Below are 14,758 nucleotides of genomic sequence, written 5' to 3' on the forward strand. Positions count from 1 at the left end.
GGCTCTGAGTTTCGAGTTCAGGGGAGAAGTTTGGGCTGGAGATAGCAACGTGGAGGTCACCGACACAGACAGGCATTTAAAGCCACAAGACCGCAAGCTTGTCTGGAGATACTTTGGTCTAATTTTTCTTTTTGATCCCAGTGTCTCAGCACAGATCTTGGCACAGAGAGAGGCTTCATAAAGATTTGCTGAATGAAGGACACATGGTTGAAAGAATCAGCGAAAGGCTTTAGTTGAGTTGTTGTGCTTGCAACAGTAAACTGCTTTGAAAATGAAGAGGAAGTTTCCTAGGAATGGGAACTACTAGGACATGAGGAATGTGATGGACTTCTCATAATCCACTTGCGTGTGGGGCCAGTGCAGAAACCAGGGTGACTGGCTCCAAAGAGGGCATTTTCCTTTAACAGCAAGTCTCCCCTTGGAGTTTTTTTGGAAACCAAGGCTTGATTTCTCTCAGTCCGAAACTTGTGTTTGGGAAGGGAGGCTCCAGTTGCCAGCAGTTCGACATGAACATCCTCTGTCTGAGCTTCCTTAGGCTTTTTCATTTAGTGTTTCTTTCTTTTATTCATCCTGGCCTCACACTTACCATCCGCTTCAAATTCCAGTGAATTATTAATTATTCATCCCTCCTGGTCCTTTATCTCGGGAGCCGGACTCCCTCAGGGTTAGTGTCCCCTGTGGTGAGGTGAACAATGGCAGGTAAGGCCCTTTCTCCTCTGGCGGGGAGCTGAGTGAGGGCCAGGCAGTGCCGGGCCGGTGTCCCCGGTGGCCACCGCGGGCTGGTGCAGATGCGGGCCGCGGGTGTCGGGTGGCTGTCACCATTCTGTTTTTTCTGCTCGTTCATTGCAGCGGCGTCGGAGGTGAGCCGTGCAAGCCCCGAAGGAGACACAACAGGGTAAGAGAAAGAATCCTCAAAGCCAGGCCTTCTCCACTTGGACAACTGGACTGTAGGTCTGGTCGATGGGCCCAAGTTGGGCTTGATCTTTCCGGCGTGTGCTTTTGTTTTCATCCTGAAGAAGTTCCCTTTTCAAAGATCATTTAGCCAGATCTGCTCTTCATGTGATCATGATTATGTCAGCTGCAGCGTGAGGAGAAGTAAAATTAGCGAAGTTTAAGGAAATTTGATTTAAGATGCGATTGAAAACTACTCACGGGGCACCCCTCCGCATATATGTTTGTTTACCATGTTCTTGTCGGAAATATGTTGAGCAACAGCCGTGAATTTTAGCGCAACAATGTTTGTTATAGTAAATAGGAAAGTTTTGCCTTGCTTCTGATTAGGTTCTTTGATGAAACAATGTTTGCTGTGCCCTGTGTGTCCCTGCTCTCCCTGTGGGGGGTCCTGCTTTCCAGCCTTCCTTCCTCAGGCTGTGTGAAACCCTCCCTTTGCAGAGGAGCCCTGAGTGGCAGTGCAAGAGGCCACAGACTTATCCCTGTTGAGTGGGAATGTTGGAAGCAGGCAGGCTGCTGAATTGCTCAGACCTTCTTGCTCTTTCTTAGGGCTTAGAAGAAATAATCGACCTGTTTTTTTCCCTCTATAGTCCCCAAATTTTAGCTTGCAATCAGTCTCGCCACATTTTGGGAGGGCTTCAGGGTTGCAAGCACCGGTAAGGAGGCCTTGTCCCCTTCTCTGCCCGAGAGAGGCTGAGCACCCTCGCTTCTTCCCCATCTCCCAAGGCTGGCGTCTGCAGGGCAGAGGGGCAGCGGCTGATGGAAGACCACGTGGTGTGACGGGGAGAGGAGGGTGAGATGACAAGATCGCATCTCTTCCCTCCTCAATCCCTGCCCCTAAATTGATAGGGGCTCTTTGGCAGGCCTCGAAGCCAGGGTGGGAGCACCCTTCTGGCAGCCTGTCTGCAGACACGAGGAGACAGGGAGACTGGAGGGCCAGTCATTAGGAAGCATTCGTAGAAAATCACCTGCCCTCCCAGGGCAATGTTTTAATGCTCGCAGAGACCACTGACAGACACAGCCTTTTTTGAGGGTTTTATTACGATTTTTAAGTGACTGCAGAGTCTGCTGTATGACTCAAGAGCTCAGTGTGTTCCCCTTCAGTAATGTTTAACAGAAAAGTTGGTCATTGGACCCATCTCCCTTCTTGTGATGAGGCAAAAATGAATTGGGTGAGCACATTTTCTTCTGAGGCAACGGGCTCTGTGAGAGACGGGGGCACGGCTGGCCCTCGCCGGGAACGCTCGTGCAGTTTGCTGGCAGTGGCCCTTTCCAAGCAGAGGCTCCTTCTCCCCCAGAAGAACTGAATGCTTCGTTTTCTCGTCCCCACTACCCCAGCCCATCCCCAGACCCTCAGGGGTGGCTACTTCTGCTTTTGGAATAACTCCTGGTGTCATCGAGCCCTGGGTTGGAAGCATGAAGAATGTTTTCCGGGAGGATATCCAGGCAGGTGGGGGACCCCTCAATCGGGGTTGTCAGAGACTTTGTTCTCCTTTTCTAACCAGAAGGTAAACAGTCATTCACCATGTGACATCAAAACCCTCACTAACGAGTGAGAAATGAATTTAGTTAGCATAAGGTATTTTTTGTATCGTGAGGATTTTTTGCCTGAAAGGATGATGTATTTTGGTCTCTTGGCTCTGACACATGGCTTGGGTGTATTTTTAACCAAAAAACATTTACTCTAGTCCATTTGAATGCCATCAATCTGCTTTTCTTCAGTGATGACCTTGGGCTCAGCCAGTATCTTTGACTGGTTTGTGACTAGGCACTTTTTTTTTCCTTTTTACCAAATAAATCCTTTTAATGTCAAAACAGGAGGTGATGTGACAAGTTAATCAGATATTGAAATATAAGCATAAAGAAAGGCAAAAAAAATGGGTAGTCAAAAGTTCATGATAGAAATTATTAATATTTCCCCAATTCTCTATATACTGCTAAACTCATAATTCCTTTAAAAAATGTTTTAAAATAAATGTTTTTTTAAACTGGTCAGGAAGAAGTGGTGCTTTTTACTATTAATAGGCACAGTGTAAATTTCTAGTGGCCTTGGGCTTGTGGGCAGTTTACTGTAGGACTGGGTTAGTTTATAGATACAGTGTGCTTGGAAAGACAAATAGGATAGAGGCTTTTGGCTCATTAATTGGCTGGCCCAGGACCCTGAGACTGGTGGATCCTGGTGCCGAAGGAGATCTAAATTGATTTCAGGGAAAATGCCAACTTGCCATCTCTCTCCCTGTCTCCCTTACTCTGCCTCTGTTTCTCTGCTTCAGCCACTCTTTCTCACTCTCTCTTTTTGGCAAACTTTACAAAATAGTGTATATAATTGCAGACACACACACACACACACACACACACACACACACACACACACACACACACTGAAAAAGTTCTAGAAATATATACCCCCTGTATTTTAACAGTTATCTCTGAGTGAGAGGATTACATAAGATTTTACTTTTTCCTTCATACATGTCTATACTTCTCAGTTTCTTTCAGTGAGTCTGCATATCTTTTTTCATCAGAAATTTTTGATAAACCAAGAAGTAGGATACTGCGTAACAGTGTCACCTATGATGACGGTAGAAGGCCACTTGCCCTGGGATGTGAAAAAGCAGGTTGCACAAGATTCTCCCCCACTCAGCTGTAATGTCTCTTTGGGGCAGAGACAGCACTGTGCTCACTGTCACCTCCCCGGGCCTGGAATAGCGGCTTCACAGCGTGGGCTTCCACACGTGTTCGTGCAGTGAATAATTAAAGAAGGATCTATGGTGAAAAGAAGGTGATTTTGGAGGAGACTACTAACTGTTCAGTGTTCGAATAGTGCTGCCAAAGACTCAGTCCACTTGACATTAAAAGGACAATGAATTGAAACTAAAATGCTCTAATTGCATATAACTTAGGAAGGATCTAATAAGACTCACAGATTAAGCCCTAGTAGTCTTTTATTAGAGAGAATATTAGAGATGGGGTCCAGAAGTGGTTGTCTCTGTGGAAAAGTAAATCTGGCATATATTTTTTAGCCGAGAGAGCCCTTTGTTGGAATCCTAAATACCAGTATTTGGTCACATGCTAAAAATATCTATAATAACAATTGTGGGGTGCGGGGGAAGCTCCATCCTCTCCACATTTGACAAGCCTGTTCCTTTCAAGGGGAAATAATGGATTTAACTGGTGCCAAAGCTGCTTGTAGAGGGAGGAATCTGACCTTACAGTCTCCCCATTCCACATAACCTGGGTGTTCAGCCAGCCGGGACTTGAGGTGTCTGCCTGGCTCAGCAAAGTGCCCTTGCAGGTGGCTTCCAAACTCCCTGGAAGCAAATGTCTGCACGTATCTGGTCTAAAAACTACAGAAGTTCAGCCAGTTAGGAAATATTAACCTGCTTCCTATGGGAGACTCACCCTGGCTACCACTTTGATGGGGTGTCAAAGCTCTGCCAAAGGGATCTTTCCAGAAACTCCAATTTTATTTTTTTATTTTTATTTATTTATTTATTTTTAAAGATTTTATTTATTTATTTGACAGAGATGGAGACAGCCAGCGAGAGAGGGAACACAAGCAGGGGGAGTGGGAGAGGAAGAAACAGGCTCATAGCGGAGGAGCCTGATGTGGGGCTCGATCCTGTAACACCGGGATCACGCCCTGAGCCGAAGGCAGACGCTTTAACCGCTGTGCCACCCAGGCGCCCCAGAAACTCCAATTTTAAAGCAGAACACTCTGGGATTTTAATGGTAGAGAATCCACATCCATAGTCTTTTTCCCTCAGACCACATACCTAGTTATCCTGTCTTCTCAGAACTCAGCTCTGTCATTCTGATGTTTTCAGAATATTTTTTGCTGAGTTGCTTAGAAAAGAAAAAAAGAAGCAATCAGTAATAACCCACAGGGCTTGTATTGGTGATAAGTGTCTAAGGACTAGTGGGCAATTCTTGCTTATCAAGTGGTCACTTTGCTTATTTGGCAGGATGAAAACAATTTTGTGAGCAAGTCATTTTTTATTTATTTTGGTCCTATATAAAGAACTTGAGTTTTTTTTTTTTCACAGTGAGTCCAAAGTGAATATATTTTTAATGTCAAAATAATAAGAAAGAAGCCTGAAATGTCGACAAGGGGATTTCTCAAGCCCATTTTATGCTCAGCGTGAACTCAGCTGTGTTTCCTTATATGCGGGCAATCTGTGGTTTGCTGTCAGTCTAGAAGCTGATGTGTCTACGAGCTCATAGAAATAGGACTGCTTGTGAATGGTCTTTCTCCTGAAGATGGATCCCTGCTTGGCATGGATGGGTGTCCTTGTGTGTCCCTGCTGCCGTCCCGCTGTGCTTACTGTAAACCTCTCTTCAGCCTTGCAGCCCATTTGAAAAACCAGAGCCCTGAGAAGGGAGACAAATGAATTTAGGAAGGCCCCGACCTTCTAAAGCCTTTGTGGCCACTACTGGCTGGCTGGGAACTGTGAAAAAACATCTATTCATCTTCCCTGCCTCCTACACTCTCCCTGTCTCTCCTTATTCAAATATAAATTTGTGAAAATGGTTAAAGAGTAAGTGAGTAAGTAAGAACAGTGCTGCTTCCTGTGCAGAAATTACATGCTTATTTTGATGAGGGCCATTTATTTTTTAGATGCTTTGCTGCATGTTATATTGTCTTTGCACTCTGCTGAGCCACCTTGATTGGATACTGGGAGGAAATTATTTCTGAATGTAATTTTGTGCTTAATTTATACATTTGAGGCCCATGTTTTTATCATTATTTCTGCTAGCCTTTAAAACTCTATTAATACTTTAATTATGATTTTCTCTGTTTTTATAGCCTGAGGCCATTTGATGGGCAGGCAGAGTTTTATAAATAAGTAGATATGGTTCCTTTACAGAGAAAAAGAGGAAATAATCAGAGAAAGTAAACCATGTGGGGGAGTGACTATAATCAGTTTCCTAATTTAAATGAAGATCTGCCCACAGCACAGAGCTTGGCTGACCTGGTGAGACTGTGGCTCCCTGAAATGGTGGAACCTTCAGGAACACTTGTCCCCTGTGCTGTGGACACGAGAACGTCCTGAACACTCGTGTGCACTTGATATGAAAAAGGAATAGGATGGTACAGGAAGCTGAAGGCCTGGGGATGCTCGCCTTTCTTTCTTTCTTTCTTTCTTTCTTTCTTTCTTTCTTTCTTTCTTTCTTTCTTTCTTTCTAGATTTTATTTATTTATTTGACAGAGAGAGAGAGGCAGCGAGAGAGGGAACACAAGCAGGGGGAGTGGGAGAGGAAGAAGCAGGCTTCCCCCTGGGCAGGGAGCCCAATGCAGGGCTTGATCCCAGAACGCGGGATCATGACCTGAGCCGAAAGCAGACGCTTAATGACTGAGCCACCCAGGTGCCCCTGGGGATGCTAGTCTTGACTGATATTAATTGTCATGTGAACTTGGGCCAGTTACACGCTTTCTCTAAGCCTCGGTTTCTACATCTATACAAGTGTCAATAAGAGTATCTGTTTTTCCTGTCATTGTAGCAGCTTTATAAGGGAGAAATGACAGAACAGATGTGAAACGACTTGTTAAACTCTGGAGTGTTGTGCAAATATAAGGCCGCAGCCAGAAGCTGACAGCTTCTGGGCCAGATACGCATTTTATTTGGCCGATGCTGTATTTTTAAAAATAGACCTAACATTTAAAAATAGAACAATTTACATAACATTTTGGGTTTCTGGCTTCTCTTGTAAAACCAAAGCCTTGGGGCCACCTGGACCCCGTTTCTGTGTGGCAACAGTTGGCCCGAGTTGAATTGTGGCAGTCCCTTCAGATGGACCACACGCTTTCCACTTCCGTCAGTCTCTGCCCTTCCCTGAGCACGGTGACAACATGAGCTGTCCCTTTGCCGTTCATGTGCCCTCCTGGCTCCTGGGTCCGTTAGAGCTTGTGATAGTTGAAGAAGATGTTGGACAGGCAGCTTTGATTTTGTGGCAAAAAACCCGTTGTATTTGGAGTGTGAGATCGGAGCTAAAGCCACAGCTCTGGCATTTTTCAGTTGGGGCCACTTGGACAGGTCATTTTATCTTTTTGAGGCTTTTTCTTTATATGTAAAGTGGAAACTGGTAGCTGCCTCATAAGGTTTTGTAAAGGCTTTTCAGCTTATAAATAAGGATGAATGACACACTTATGTGTGTATTAGTAGGTAGACAGGTATTTATTACCCCAGTGAAGCGTTGTGTTACAAGCAACCACAAAAATCTCAGTGACCTCCAGCAATCACGGTATTTTTGCTTAGGAGTTTGTAAGTTGGATGGGTGGCTCTGCCCATCTCGGTTGGGCTCTGTCACGTGTCCGGGGGACTTGCTGAGACACCTGTGCCAGCTCAGCTCTGGTCCCCGCACCTCACCCTGCAGCAGGCGAGCCTGTGCTTGCTCTCAACGGCAATGTCAGGGGAACACGAGGGAGAAAGTGAAAATGTGGAAGCCCTTTTTCAAACATTTGTTTGTGTTATATTTGTTAACATCCTATTGACCACAGTAGGTCTCGTGGTGGCTGAACCAGAGTGAAGGGTTGGGACAGAAAGCCCCACCCAGAACGGGAAGGCACTGTGAGTTCTATAAGAAAGAGATCCAGGGAGGAGAGAGGATTTGGAGCCATTTTTGCCATCAATCTGTCACAGGTAGGGGAAGCTAAGCTCCTGAAACAAATAAATTCCCAAGCCATCTAATGGCTCAAAAGCAGTAGAAGTTCATTTCCCTTTAATAGTACGAGCCCTGGTCAGGGGGCGGCTCTCCTCACACAGTGACCCAGGAACCCAAGCACCTTCCACTGTCTAGCTGCGTCATCACCATGGGGTTGACAAACTCCTTCCTAAAGGGCTAGATAGTAAATATTTTAGCATGTGGGGGTCACGTGATTCTCTCACAACTACTCAGTACTTCCCTTATAGTGCAAAAGCATAGACCATAGACCATGTGTAAAGGAATGAGGGTGACTATATTCTAATAAAACGTTATTTATAAAAACAGACAACAGGTCAAATTTAGCCCCTAAGTCGGAGTTTACTAGCCCCTTCCCTAGAACTATAGGCCTGATAGATATTGGGTTAACCTTCTAAGTTAACATAGAAGATAGTTTTATTAAATATTTTGGCCACAGGACAAGAGGAATCTCCACCTTTCCGTCTGCTCTCTTTATTTGCTATCTTGTACCGAACCACTAAACCAATTTCACGTACACATGTTTCATACAGCAGCTCCCCACTTCAAGATAGCAATTTCTGTGTCAGTGAGGGTAGCCTAACTGCTAACACCCCACCCCACCCCAAACCCCAAGATGTGTAATAGCACAAACATAATGGGAAAGTACGTAACAGTTAAGGCAGGTATTCCTGGTCGAAGAGTCTCTCTCCTTCACATGCAGATTCAAGAGCGTGAAGCTGCTTCCTTTCCCTCTTGGGGCCTTGCCGCCCTCTCATTTTGGACGGCCCCTAATGGATAAAAGAAGAAAGAGCATGGAGGAAACATATCTACTTCTAAAAAGCTTTGGTCATAAATGGCACGTTACCTGTCATCTTCCCACTGGAGATAATGTAGACACATGAGCACGTGTAAGTGCAGCAGAGGCTGGAAAATTAATCCCACCGCACGCCCAGCTGCAATCACATTACTGTGAAAGAAAGAACGGCTTTGGATGGACGCTAGTGTTCTTTAACTCTTACAGAATGACTCTTAGACTGTAAATATCCCAGTGCCTAACATAGTGCCTGGAATGAGATGAATATTTGGTAAATACTTATGGAAGGAAAGAAGGAAGGGAGGGAGGGAGGGAGGCAGGCTCCGGTCCATGTGTGTGTCTGCCCATTTACCAATAGACAGGACTATCTATCATGTGCTTCCCCATTTGGCAACATGGTTTATTCTTCTCAGTACAAAGGAATTATTTGTGTCCCTTGAATTCTGTAGATGGTATGCCACAACCGTACACGTGTTCTCTTTGACTTTATAAACCTAGAGGGAAAAGAATGAAACATTATTTATTTAACTTAAGGAATTAACTCATTCATCTTGTCACCTAAGTGTAAGTCGATGGGAAAGGAATGAGGAAGAAACAATATAAGAGCAATTGGATCACAGCCTCCTTAAGCATCTAGGGTCACCATCATCAGGGGTTCTCAGGATAGTGAGAGTGTGCCCGTGCCTTCCCCCTGGCATCTTTAAAGTATGTCTAAGAGGACTTTATCAAGACCACCTTCATCACAGGCCCTTGAAGTAATGCAGATGGCACTGTCCAGGGGCGGCCCAGGTCTGGCCGAGGGGGGCCTCTGAGTAGTTTTCTCTCTCTGGCTGCACAGATGGCACTGCTCTGCTCGTCCCCTTTCACTACCTGCTGCTGCTTTGGTGACCATGTGAGGCTGCTCTGTGGAATCTCAAGAGATCCTGGCATCTCGAGCAGTGAGGACAGTGTTGAGGGTGTAGGGACAGAGAGATCCTTGGTGCAGTGCTGAACATGATTACTGCAGGGAGGGGAGAGAGGCTGGAAATCATGGCCACCGCCCCACCTCGCTCGGGGAAGGGGTATGAACAGAGAGGTCTGCTGGTGCAGCTTCACATGATGGGAAACGGGCTGGTATCTGCTTTGGGCCCTGCCCCAGTGTACCCACCAGACTAAGGGTCTGAACTGCTGTCTTAGCCTGACCCTTTCTCACAGAGTTGACTTCCAGTGGCAGGTATGTACGGGCTGCTAGACACAGTGAGGACTGACCACCGATGAAGGGTGCTTTGGCTGGGGCTCCCAGCTGAGAATGGTGATCGCTTTTTAAAACATTGCCCCAGGCCCCACAAGCACCACCTCTAGGCAGGGTCTACAGAGGAAGGGAAAGTGGACATTAAAAAAAAAAAAAAAAAAAAAAAACCAACCCAATTTCCAGATTATATCTGGCCAAAGAACAAAACACCCATCTAATTACTTGACATAAATGGTCTAAGAAGAATTCAATATTGGCCAGTCTGGTAGTGTAAAAGAAAAGTTATTTTTGAGCATTTTGACACTGGCGTTCTGGCTTGAGTGGAAAGGATGGGCCACAGGCTCTGTTTTATTACATCCGTGTGGTTCATCCCCATGCATCCCACCGCATTGTTTCCATTTCATGACGCGAATTCATGCTGAATGCTTCACAGCCCACTTGTGTTTCAAGTGGAATGCTGGTGAAGCTGTAACCACTTCAGCAGCCACTGGAAAAAAAAAACTACACACAGATATACAGTGAGAAGATACATAATCAGATTTAAATGGAATACTAAAAGATGTTCAAATTATCCACAAGAAGGCACAGTAAAGGAGACTAACCCCAGCTAGTAGTAATCCCAGGCAGAGATTATCAAAATGAATCAACACACATCCAGGCACAAGAACAGCAGAGAAACCACCAACCAACAGACAGAAAACAATAAAGCAGGAGACCCGTATCCAACCTTATCAATAATTGTGTCTAAACACACCAACTGTATTCTTTCTACAAGAAACTCACTTCAAATATAGTCATACAGGTAAAGGGTGGGGAAAGATTTTATTAGCTTTCTGTGCTGTGTAACAATACAAATTTAGTGGCTAACAACATTACACATTTGTAATCTCACAGTTCCTGTAGGGCAGAAGTCTGGATGTGCCTGAGCTGTGTCCTCTACCTCGGGGTCTCACCAGGCTGCAGGTGGGGCTGTGTGTCATCAGGTGTTTTGGCAGAATTCATTTCTTTGGGGCTGTGGGACTGAGGCTTCAGTTTCTTATGCACATAAATTTATCATCTTAGATGAAATGGACCAATTAAAAAAGAAACAAACAAAACCCAGCAAAACTAACCCAAGATAAAATAGGTAATATGAATAGTCTTATAACTACCAAAAGTAATTGAGTCCATAGCCAAAATCTTCCATATACCTGATGATTTCACTAAGTCCACCAAATATGTCAAAGAAGAAATAAATATTACACAATCTCTCAGAAAATACAAGAGAAACACTTCTCAACTCTTTTTATGAGGCACTACTACCCTGATATCAAAACTAGATTAAGGCAGTACAAGAAAATACTCTAGATGAATATCCTCATAGACACGAAAATCTCCAAAATACTATCACATCAAATCCAGCCATATTTAAACAAACAAACAAACAAACAAACAAACAAACAAACAGAATACTATACCACAACCAAGTGCGATCTGTCCTGGGAATGCAAGGCTGGTTCAATGTTTGAATGCAAATCAATGGAATCTACCCTATCAATGGTCAAAAGAAGAAAAAGCACATGATCATATCAACTATTACAGAAAAAGCATTTGAAAACACAATTCAACATTGACTTGTGATTAAAAATTTGCAGCAAGCTAGGAACTGTGGAGAACTTCACCTGATAAAAAGCCTTGAATGTGGCAAAACCAACGAAGGCTGCTTAGATCCCAGACAACATTACAACATTGTTTTCCTTGTCCTGGTGTGGTCCAACTGTCAAGTTCCAGGAAGCACCACTTCCAGAATTGTGCTCGTTAGTTCCACCAATCCAGAGCCTGGCAGTTGGCGTGGACACAGGCAGCAAAAGTGAGCCCTGCTCCTTATATCACGTGGCACTAGCACAGGACTGCACACTGGCTGTCTTTCTGTGACGACATTGTGCAGGAACAGCACGATGACGACAACATTAGGCTGGTGGAGAAGCAGTTTGCTGAGCAAGGACAGAGGCTCCAAGAACAAGGCCATGTGGCGTGAAGCTGGCAGTTCAGCCGAGCCTGGGCACCTCCTGGAAACTAGAGCTGGCAACCAGCCTCACCCAGGAAAACAGCAGGGACTTAGAAATGAGATTTCTGAAAGTCCATAAGTACTTTAGGGTTGAGTCAGAGTTGTAGAACCAGCTGAACACGGACCTTTAACTAGCAGCACCAAGCAACAAAGTAGCAAGAAAGGGCTGGCTGAGGAGACCTGGGAGAATTTTTTTTTCTATAATGAAGGGACTCAGAAATGAAAAGCTTTGCTTAATTAATTGTTACAGCCTGCCAGAGATTCCAAACAGCAGAATCATAAAGAGAAATGTCTCATGAAGGTTATTCTCTTGTGCAGATGGGTGCGCTTGAATCTGTAGCCAGGCTCTTTTGCTTTTGAGCTGATTTCTGTCAGCCAGACTTCCCATACTTTCTTCTTAATGACCTGGAACTTCTTGACGTTTCCAAACTCTTCCTTGAGAAGTTTGGTCTCTCAGTCAGTTCAGGTAGAAAAAAATGAAAAGTTCAATAATGAGGCCAAGGCGGAAGTATAATTTGAGGGGTTCAAATACTTGGCACACACTCAAAAATGGGTATGGGGTATCATTTTCCTCCTTGGTCCTACAAGGATTGCTCACGAAATGCTGCAGTTTAGTTGCTCAGAGAATCTGTCAAAGGGATGCTCACCGTAGCTCTGAAGTTGAGCGTCCCTGGTTCTCAAGATGCTCTCAGCAAAGAAAAGCGTAGAATGTTGCAGAGGAGAAGTGGTGTGGGCAAGTCTCCAATAGAAGGCAGCTCTTCTCAAAGGAAAACCCAAAGGATCTTTCAGTGGCCAACAGAACCCCCAAATCCTTACTTAAGAATCACAGCCTTGGAGGCAGTGTGGTGTGGTAGAGAGCACCCTGGCCTGGGAGTCAGAGAACCCGGGTTCTGACCCACCCTTGCTCAGTGGGCTAGTGGTTATGGTGGGCTCTGCAGTCCGGCTATCTGGACTCAAAGGCTAGACATGCTATTTTCTTACTGTGTGGCCTTGGGCAACTTAGTTCACCTCTCTGTGCCTCAGTTTCCTTACCTACATATACAAAAGATGATGCCCGTCTCTACCTTGTAGAGTTGCTGTGAGAATTAAAGGAATGACTTCTGCATGTAGGGAACATCTGGGAGCATCCCTGCTCGTGGCAAGTGCGGTAGAAGTGCCTGCTCTTGTTAAACACTACGTGGGTCCTCGGACAATTCCCTCGCTGGTGCCGGTTCCCTCAGTTGTAAAGCTAGAGGGCTGGGTTAGGCCGTTTTCCTCAAAATGTGGCCTTCTAGCATCAGAATAACCTAGGCTCTCATTTTAATTAAAATCTCTTAGAGTGGAGCCTAAAGATGGGCATTTAAAAATGCTTCCGAAGTGATTCTTGGCATGTTTATTCAATTGTAGCTGTCCCTAGGGAAGCAAATAAGCAACAGCAGGCACTGAGGTGCTGTGGGGGGAGGGGAGAATGTATGCCCGTCAGGTTGCAGGTACCCCTCCGACCCGTGAATGGAGAGCCACAGAGTGGGACACAGGCTGTGCCAGTGCCCGGCTGCCTTCAGAGGGCAAATCACAGCTGCATTTGGATGAGTAGCCTTTTCCGCGAATGTTCGGACTGGTCGTGGAATTATCCGTGAAAAGTCTCCTTCCCAGTTGAATGGACTCAGGTGAACCCTTGCATCCTGGGGATAGTAGCATTAAAAAAAAGTCACTTGTTGGGAATCAGAATGAATTGCTCCCTCATCTATGCCCCCATCTGCATTACTTCTGTCCTATTTTAATTTGCATCCTGCTGGGTTACAGTGAGCAACGTATGTGTCTCCCCCGGAAACGACAAGCAGCCTAAATTGAGGCCAGTGTCCTATCCATCTCGGTGGTCCTCTCTCCTCTCTTGCTCTGGCATTTAGCACAGTGATTTGCACATGGTCATCATTTTATAAATCTTCACTGAATGAATCAGCAGAGGACCCAGTTTGAACCGCGTCCCTGAGATGGAATTCACCAGTCTGTGATCCCAGCACGTAGGCTGTAACTGATGAGACCCACGGACACAAAGGCAGTGGAAAAACCCTGCCTCCATCACAAAAGCCTCTGCAATATTAATACCGTGGAAGATATAAATCTTAATTAGTAGCAGGAAAAAGTGATAATGTCTCAAGGTTCTCAAAATGTCAGCTGGTGGCTGGGCAATCAATTCATTTGCAGCCGCTAACCATTGCACTGTGATACTGAAACCAATACTGCTCATTAAAGGTGTAATAACAATCAGCCACATCGCTGCTAATTGGTTCTTAATACTTCAATTACTTGTTTTTATGCCAGTCGAATTTAATCCAAAGGGGTCAGAGAGTATTACAAGGCTTATAATTTTTAAAAGATTTGCATATATTAGCTTTTATGGCTATCTTTTTCAAAATCCAAGTGGAAAAAAATACCTATATTTATATATACTTTACTCACTCATGCAAGCTTTTGGAAGGTGAAGTTAATTTTTGATGACAAATAGATATGAAAATTTCATTCAACAAGAGGTGAATTTTATTACTTTTAGACTTTGGTTCCATATTCTATTTCTTTATCGGATGCTTGAAGATAACCCTAGGTTGTTTCCTATCTTGAGAAAAACTCTCAGTGGATCATGTGGCCCCCTTTCTCCATCATCTTGTTTTTCCCTTCCAGTCCTTGATGCGTGTTTGGGGAAAAGTGGTTTACAGCTCCTCTGTTCTTCACCCCTGCAATGTGGCTTCTGCCTCTGTTGTTCAGCATCTTTGAAAGCCACCAGGAGCCTTCACTGGCTAAGTCAAGTGGTTGTTTCCTGTTCCTCAGTCTCCTGGTAGCCTTTATCACTACTGACAGCTCTGGCTGTCCATGGCTGGGATCCCCACTCACCCCTCTGCCAGAAATAGTTTCTGGAAAGGGGTTAATAGCCTGCAAGACAGGCAGGGAATATGAGCGTAGGGCCTACTGGGCTTAAGAGGGTAAGGGAAACCCTGGGGCAGAAGTGGTGGCTTCTTTCCAGGAAAAGGCCAATGGCCAGTGGGTTAGAACACCCTGGAAAAGAAAAGGCCATGGA

General features: G+C 45.0%; 1 protein-coding gene across 1 annotated transcript in view; it reads left to right on the forward strand.

Moving 5' to 3' along the window:
- The first annotated feature begins 673 nt into the window (after nt 1–673).
- MYO3B (myosin IIIB) overlaps nt 674–14,758 on the forward strand; it is a 428,494-nt gene continuing 414,409 nt past the window's right edge. The window contains exons 1-2 of the mRNA XM_087861309.1: nt 674–699; nt 850–895. Coding sequence (XP_087717435.1) covers nt 693–699; nt 850–895 — 53 coding nt within the window. The 5' untranslated portion in view covers nt 674–692. The remainder of the gene's footprint in view (nt 700–849; nt 896–14,758) is intronic.

Source organism: Ursus americanus, chromosome 1 (assembly GCF_024610735.1).
Source record: "Ursus americanus isolate L20-20 chromosome 1, mUrsAme1.1.p, whole genome shotgun sequence".
NCBI lineage: Eukaryota > Metazoa > Chordata > Mammalia > Carnivora > Ursidae > Ursus > Ursus americanus.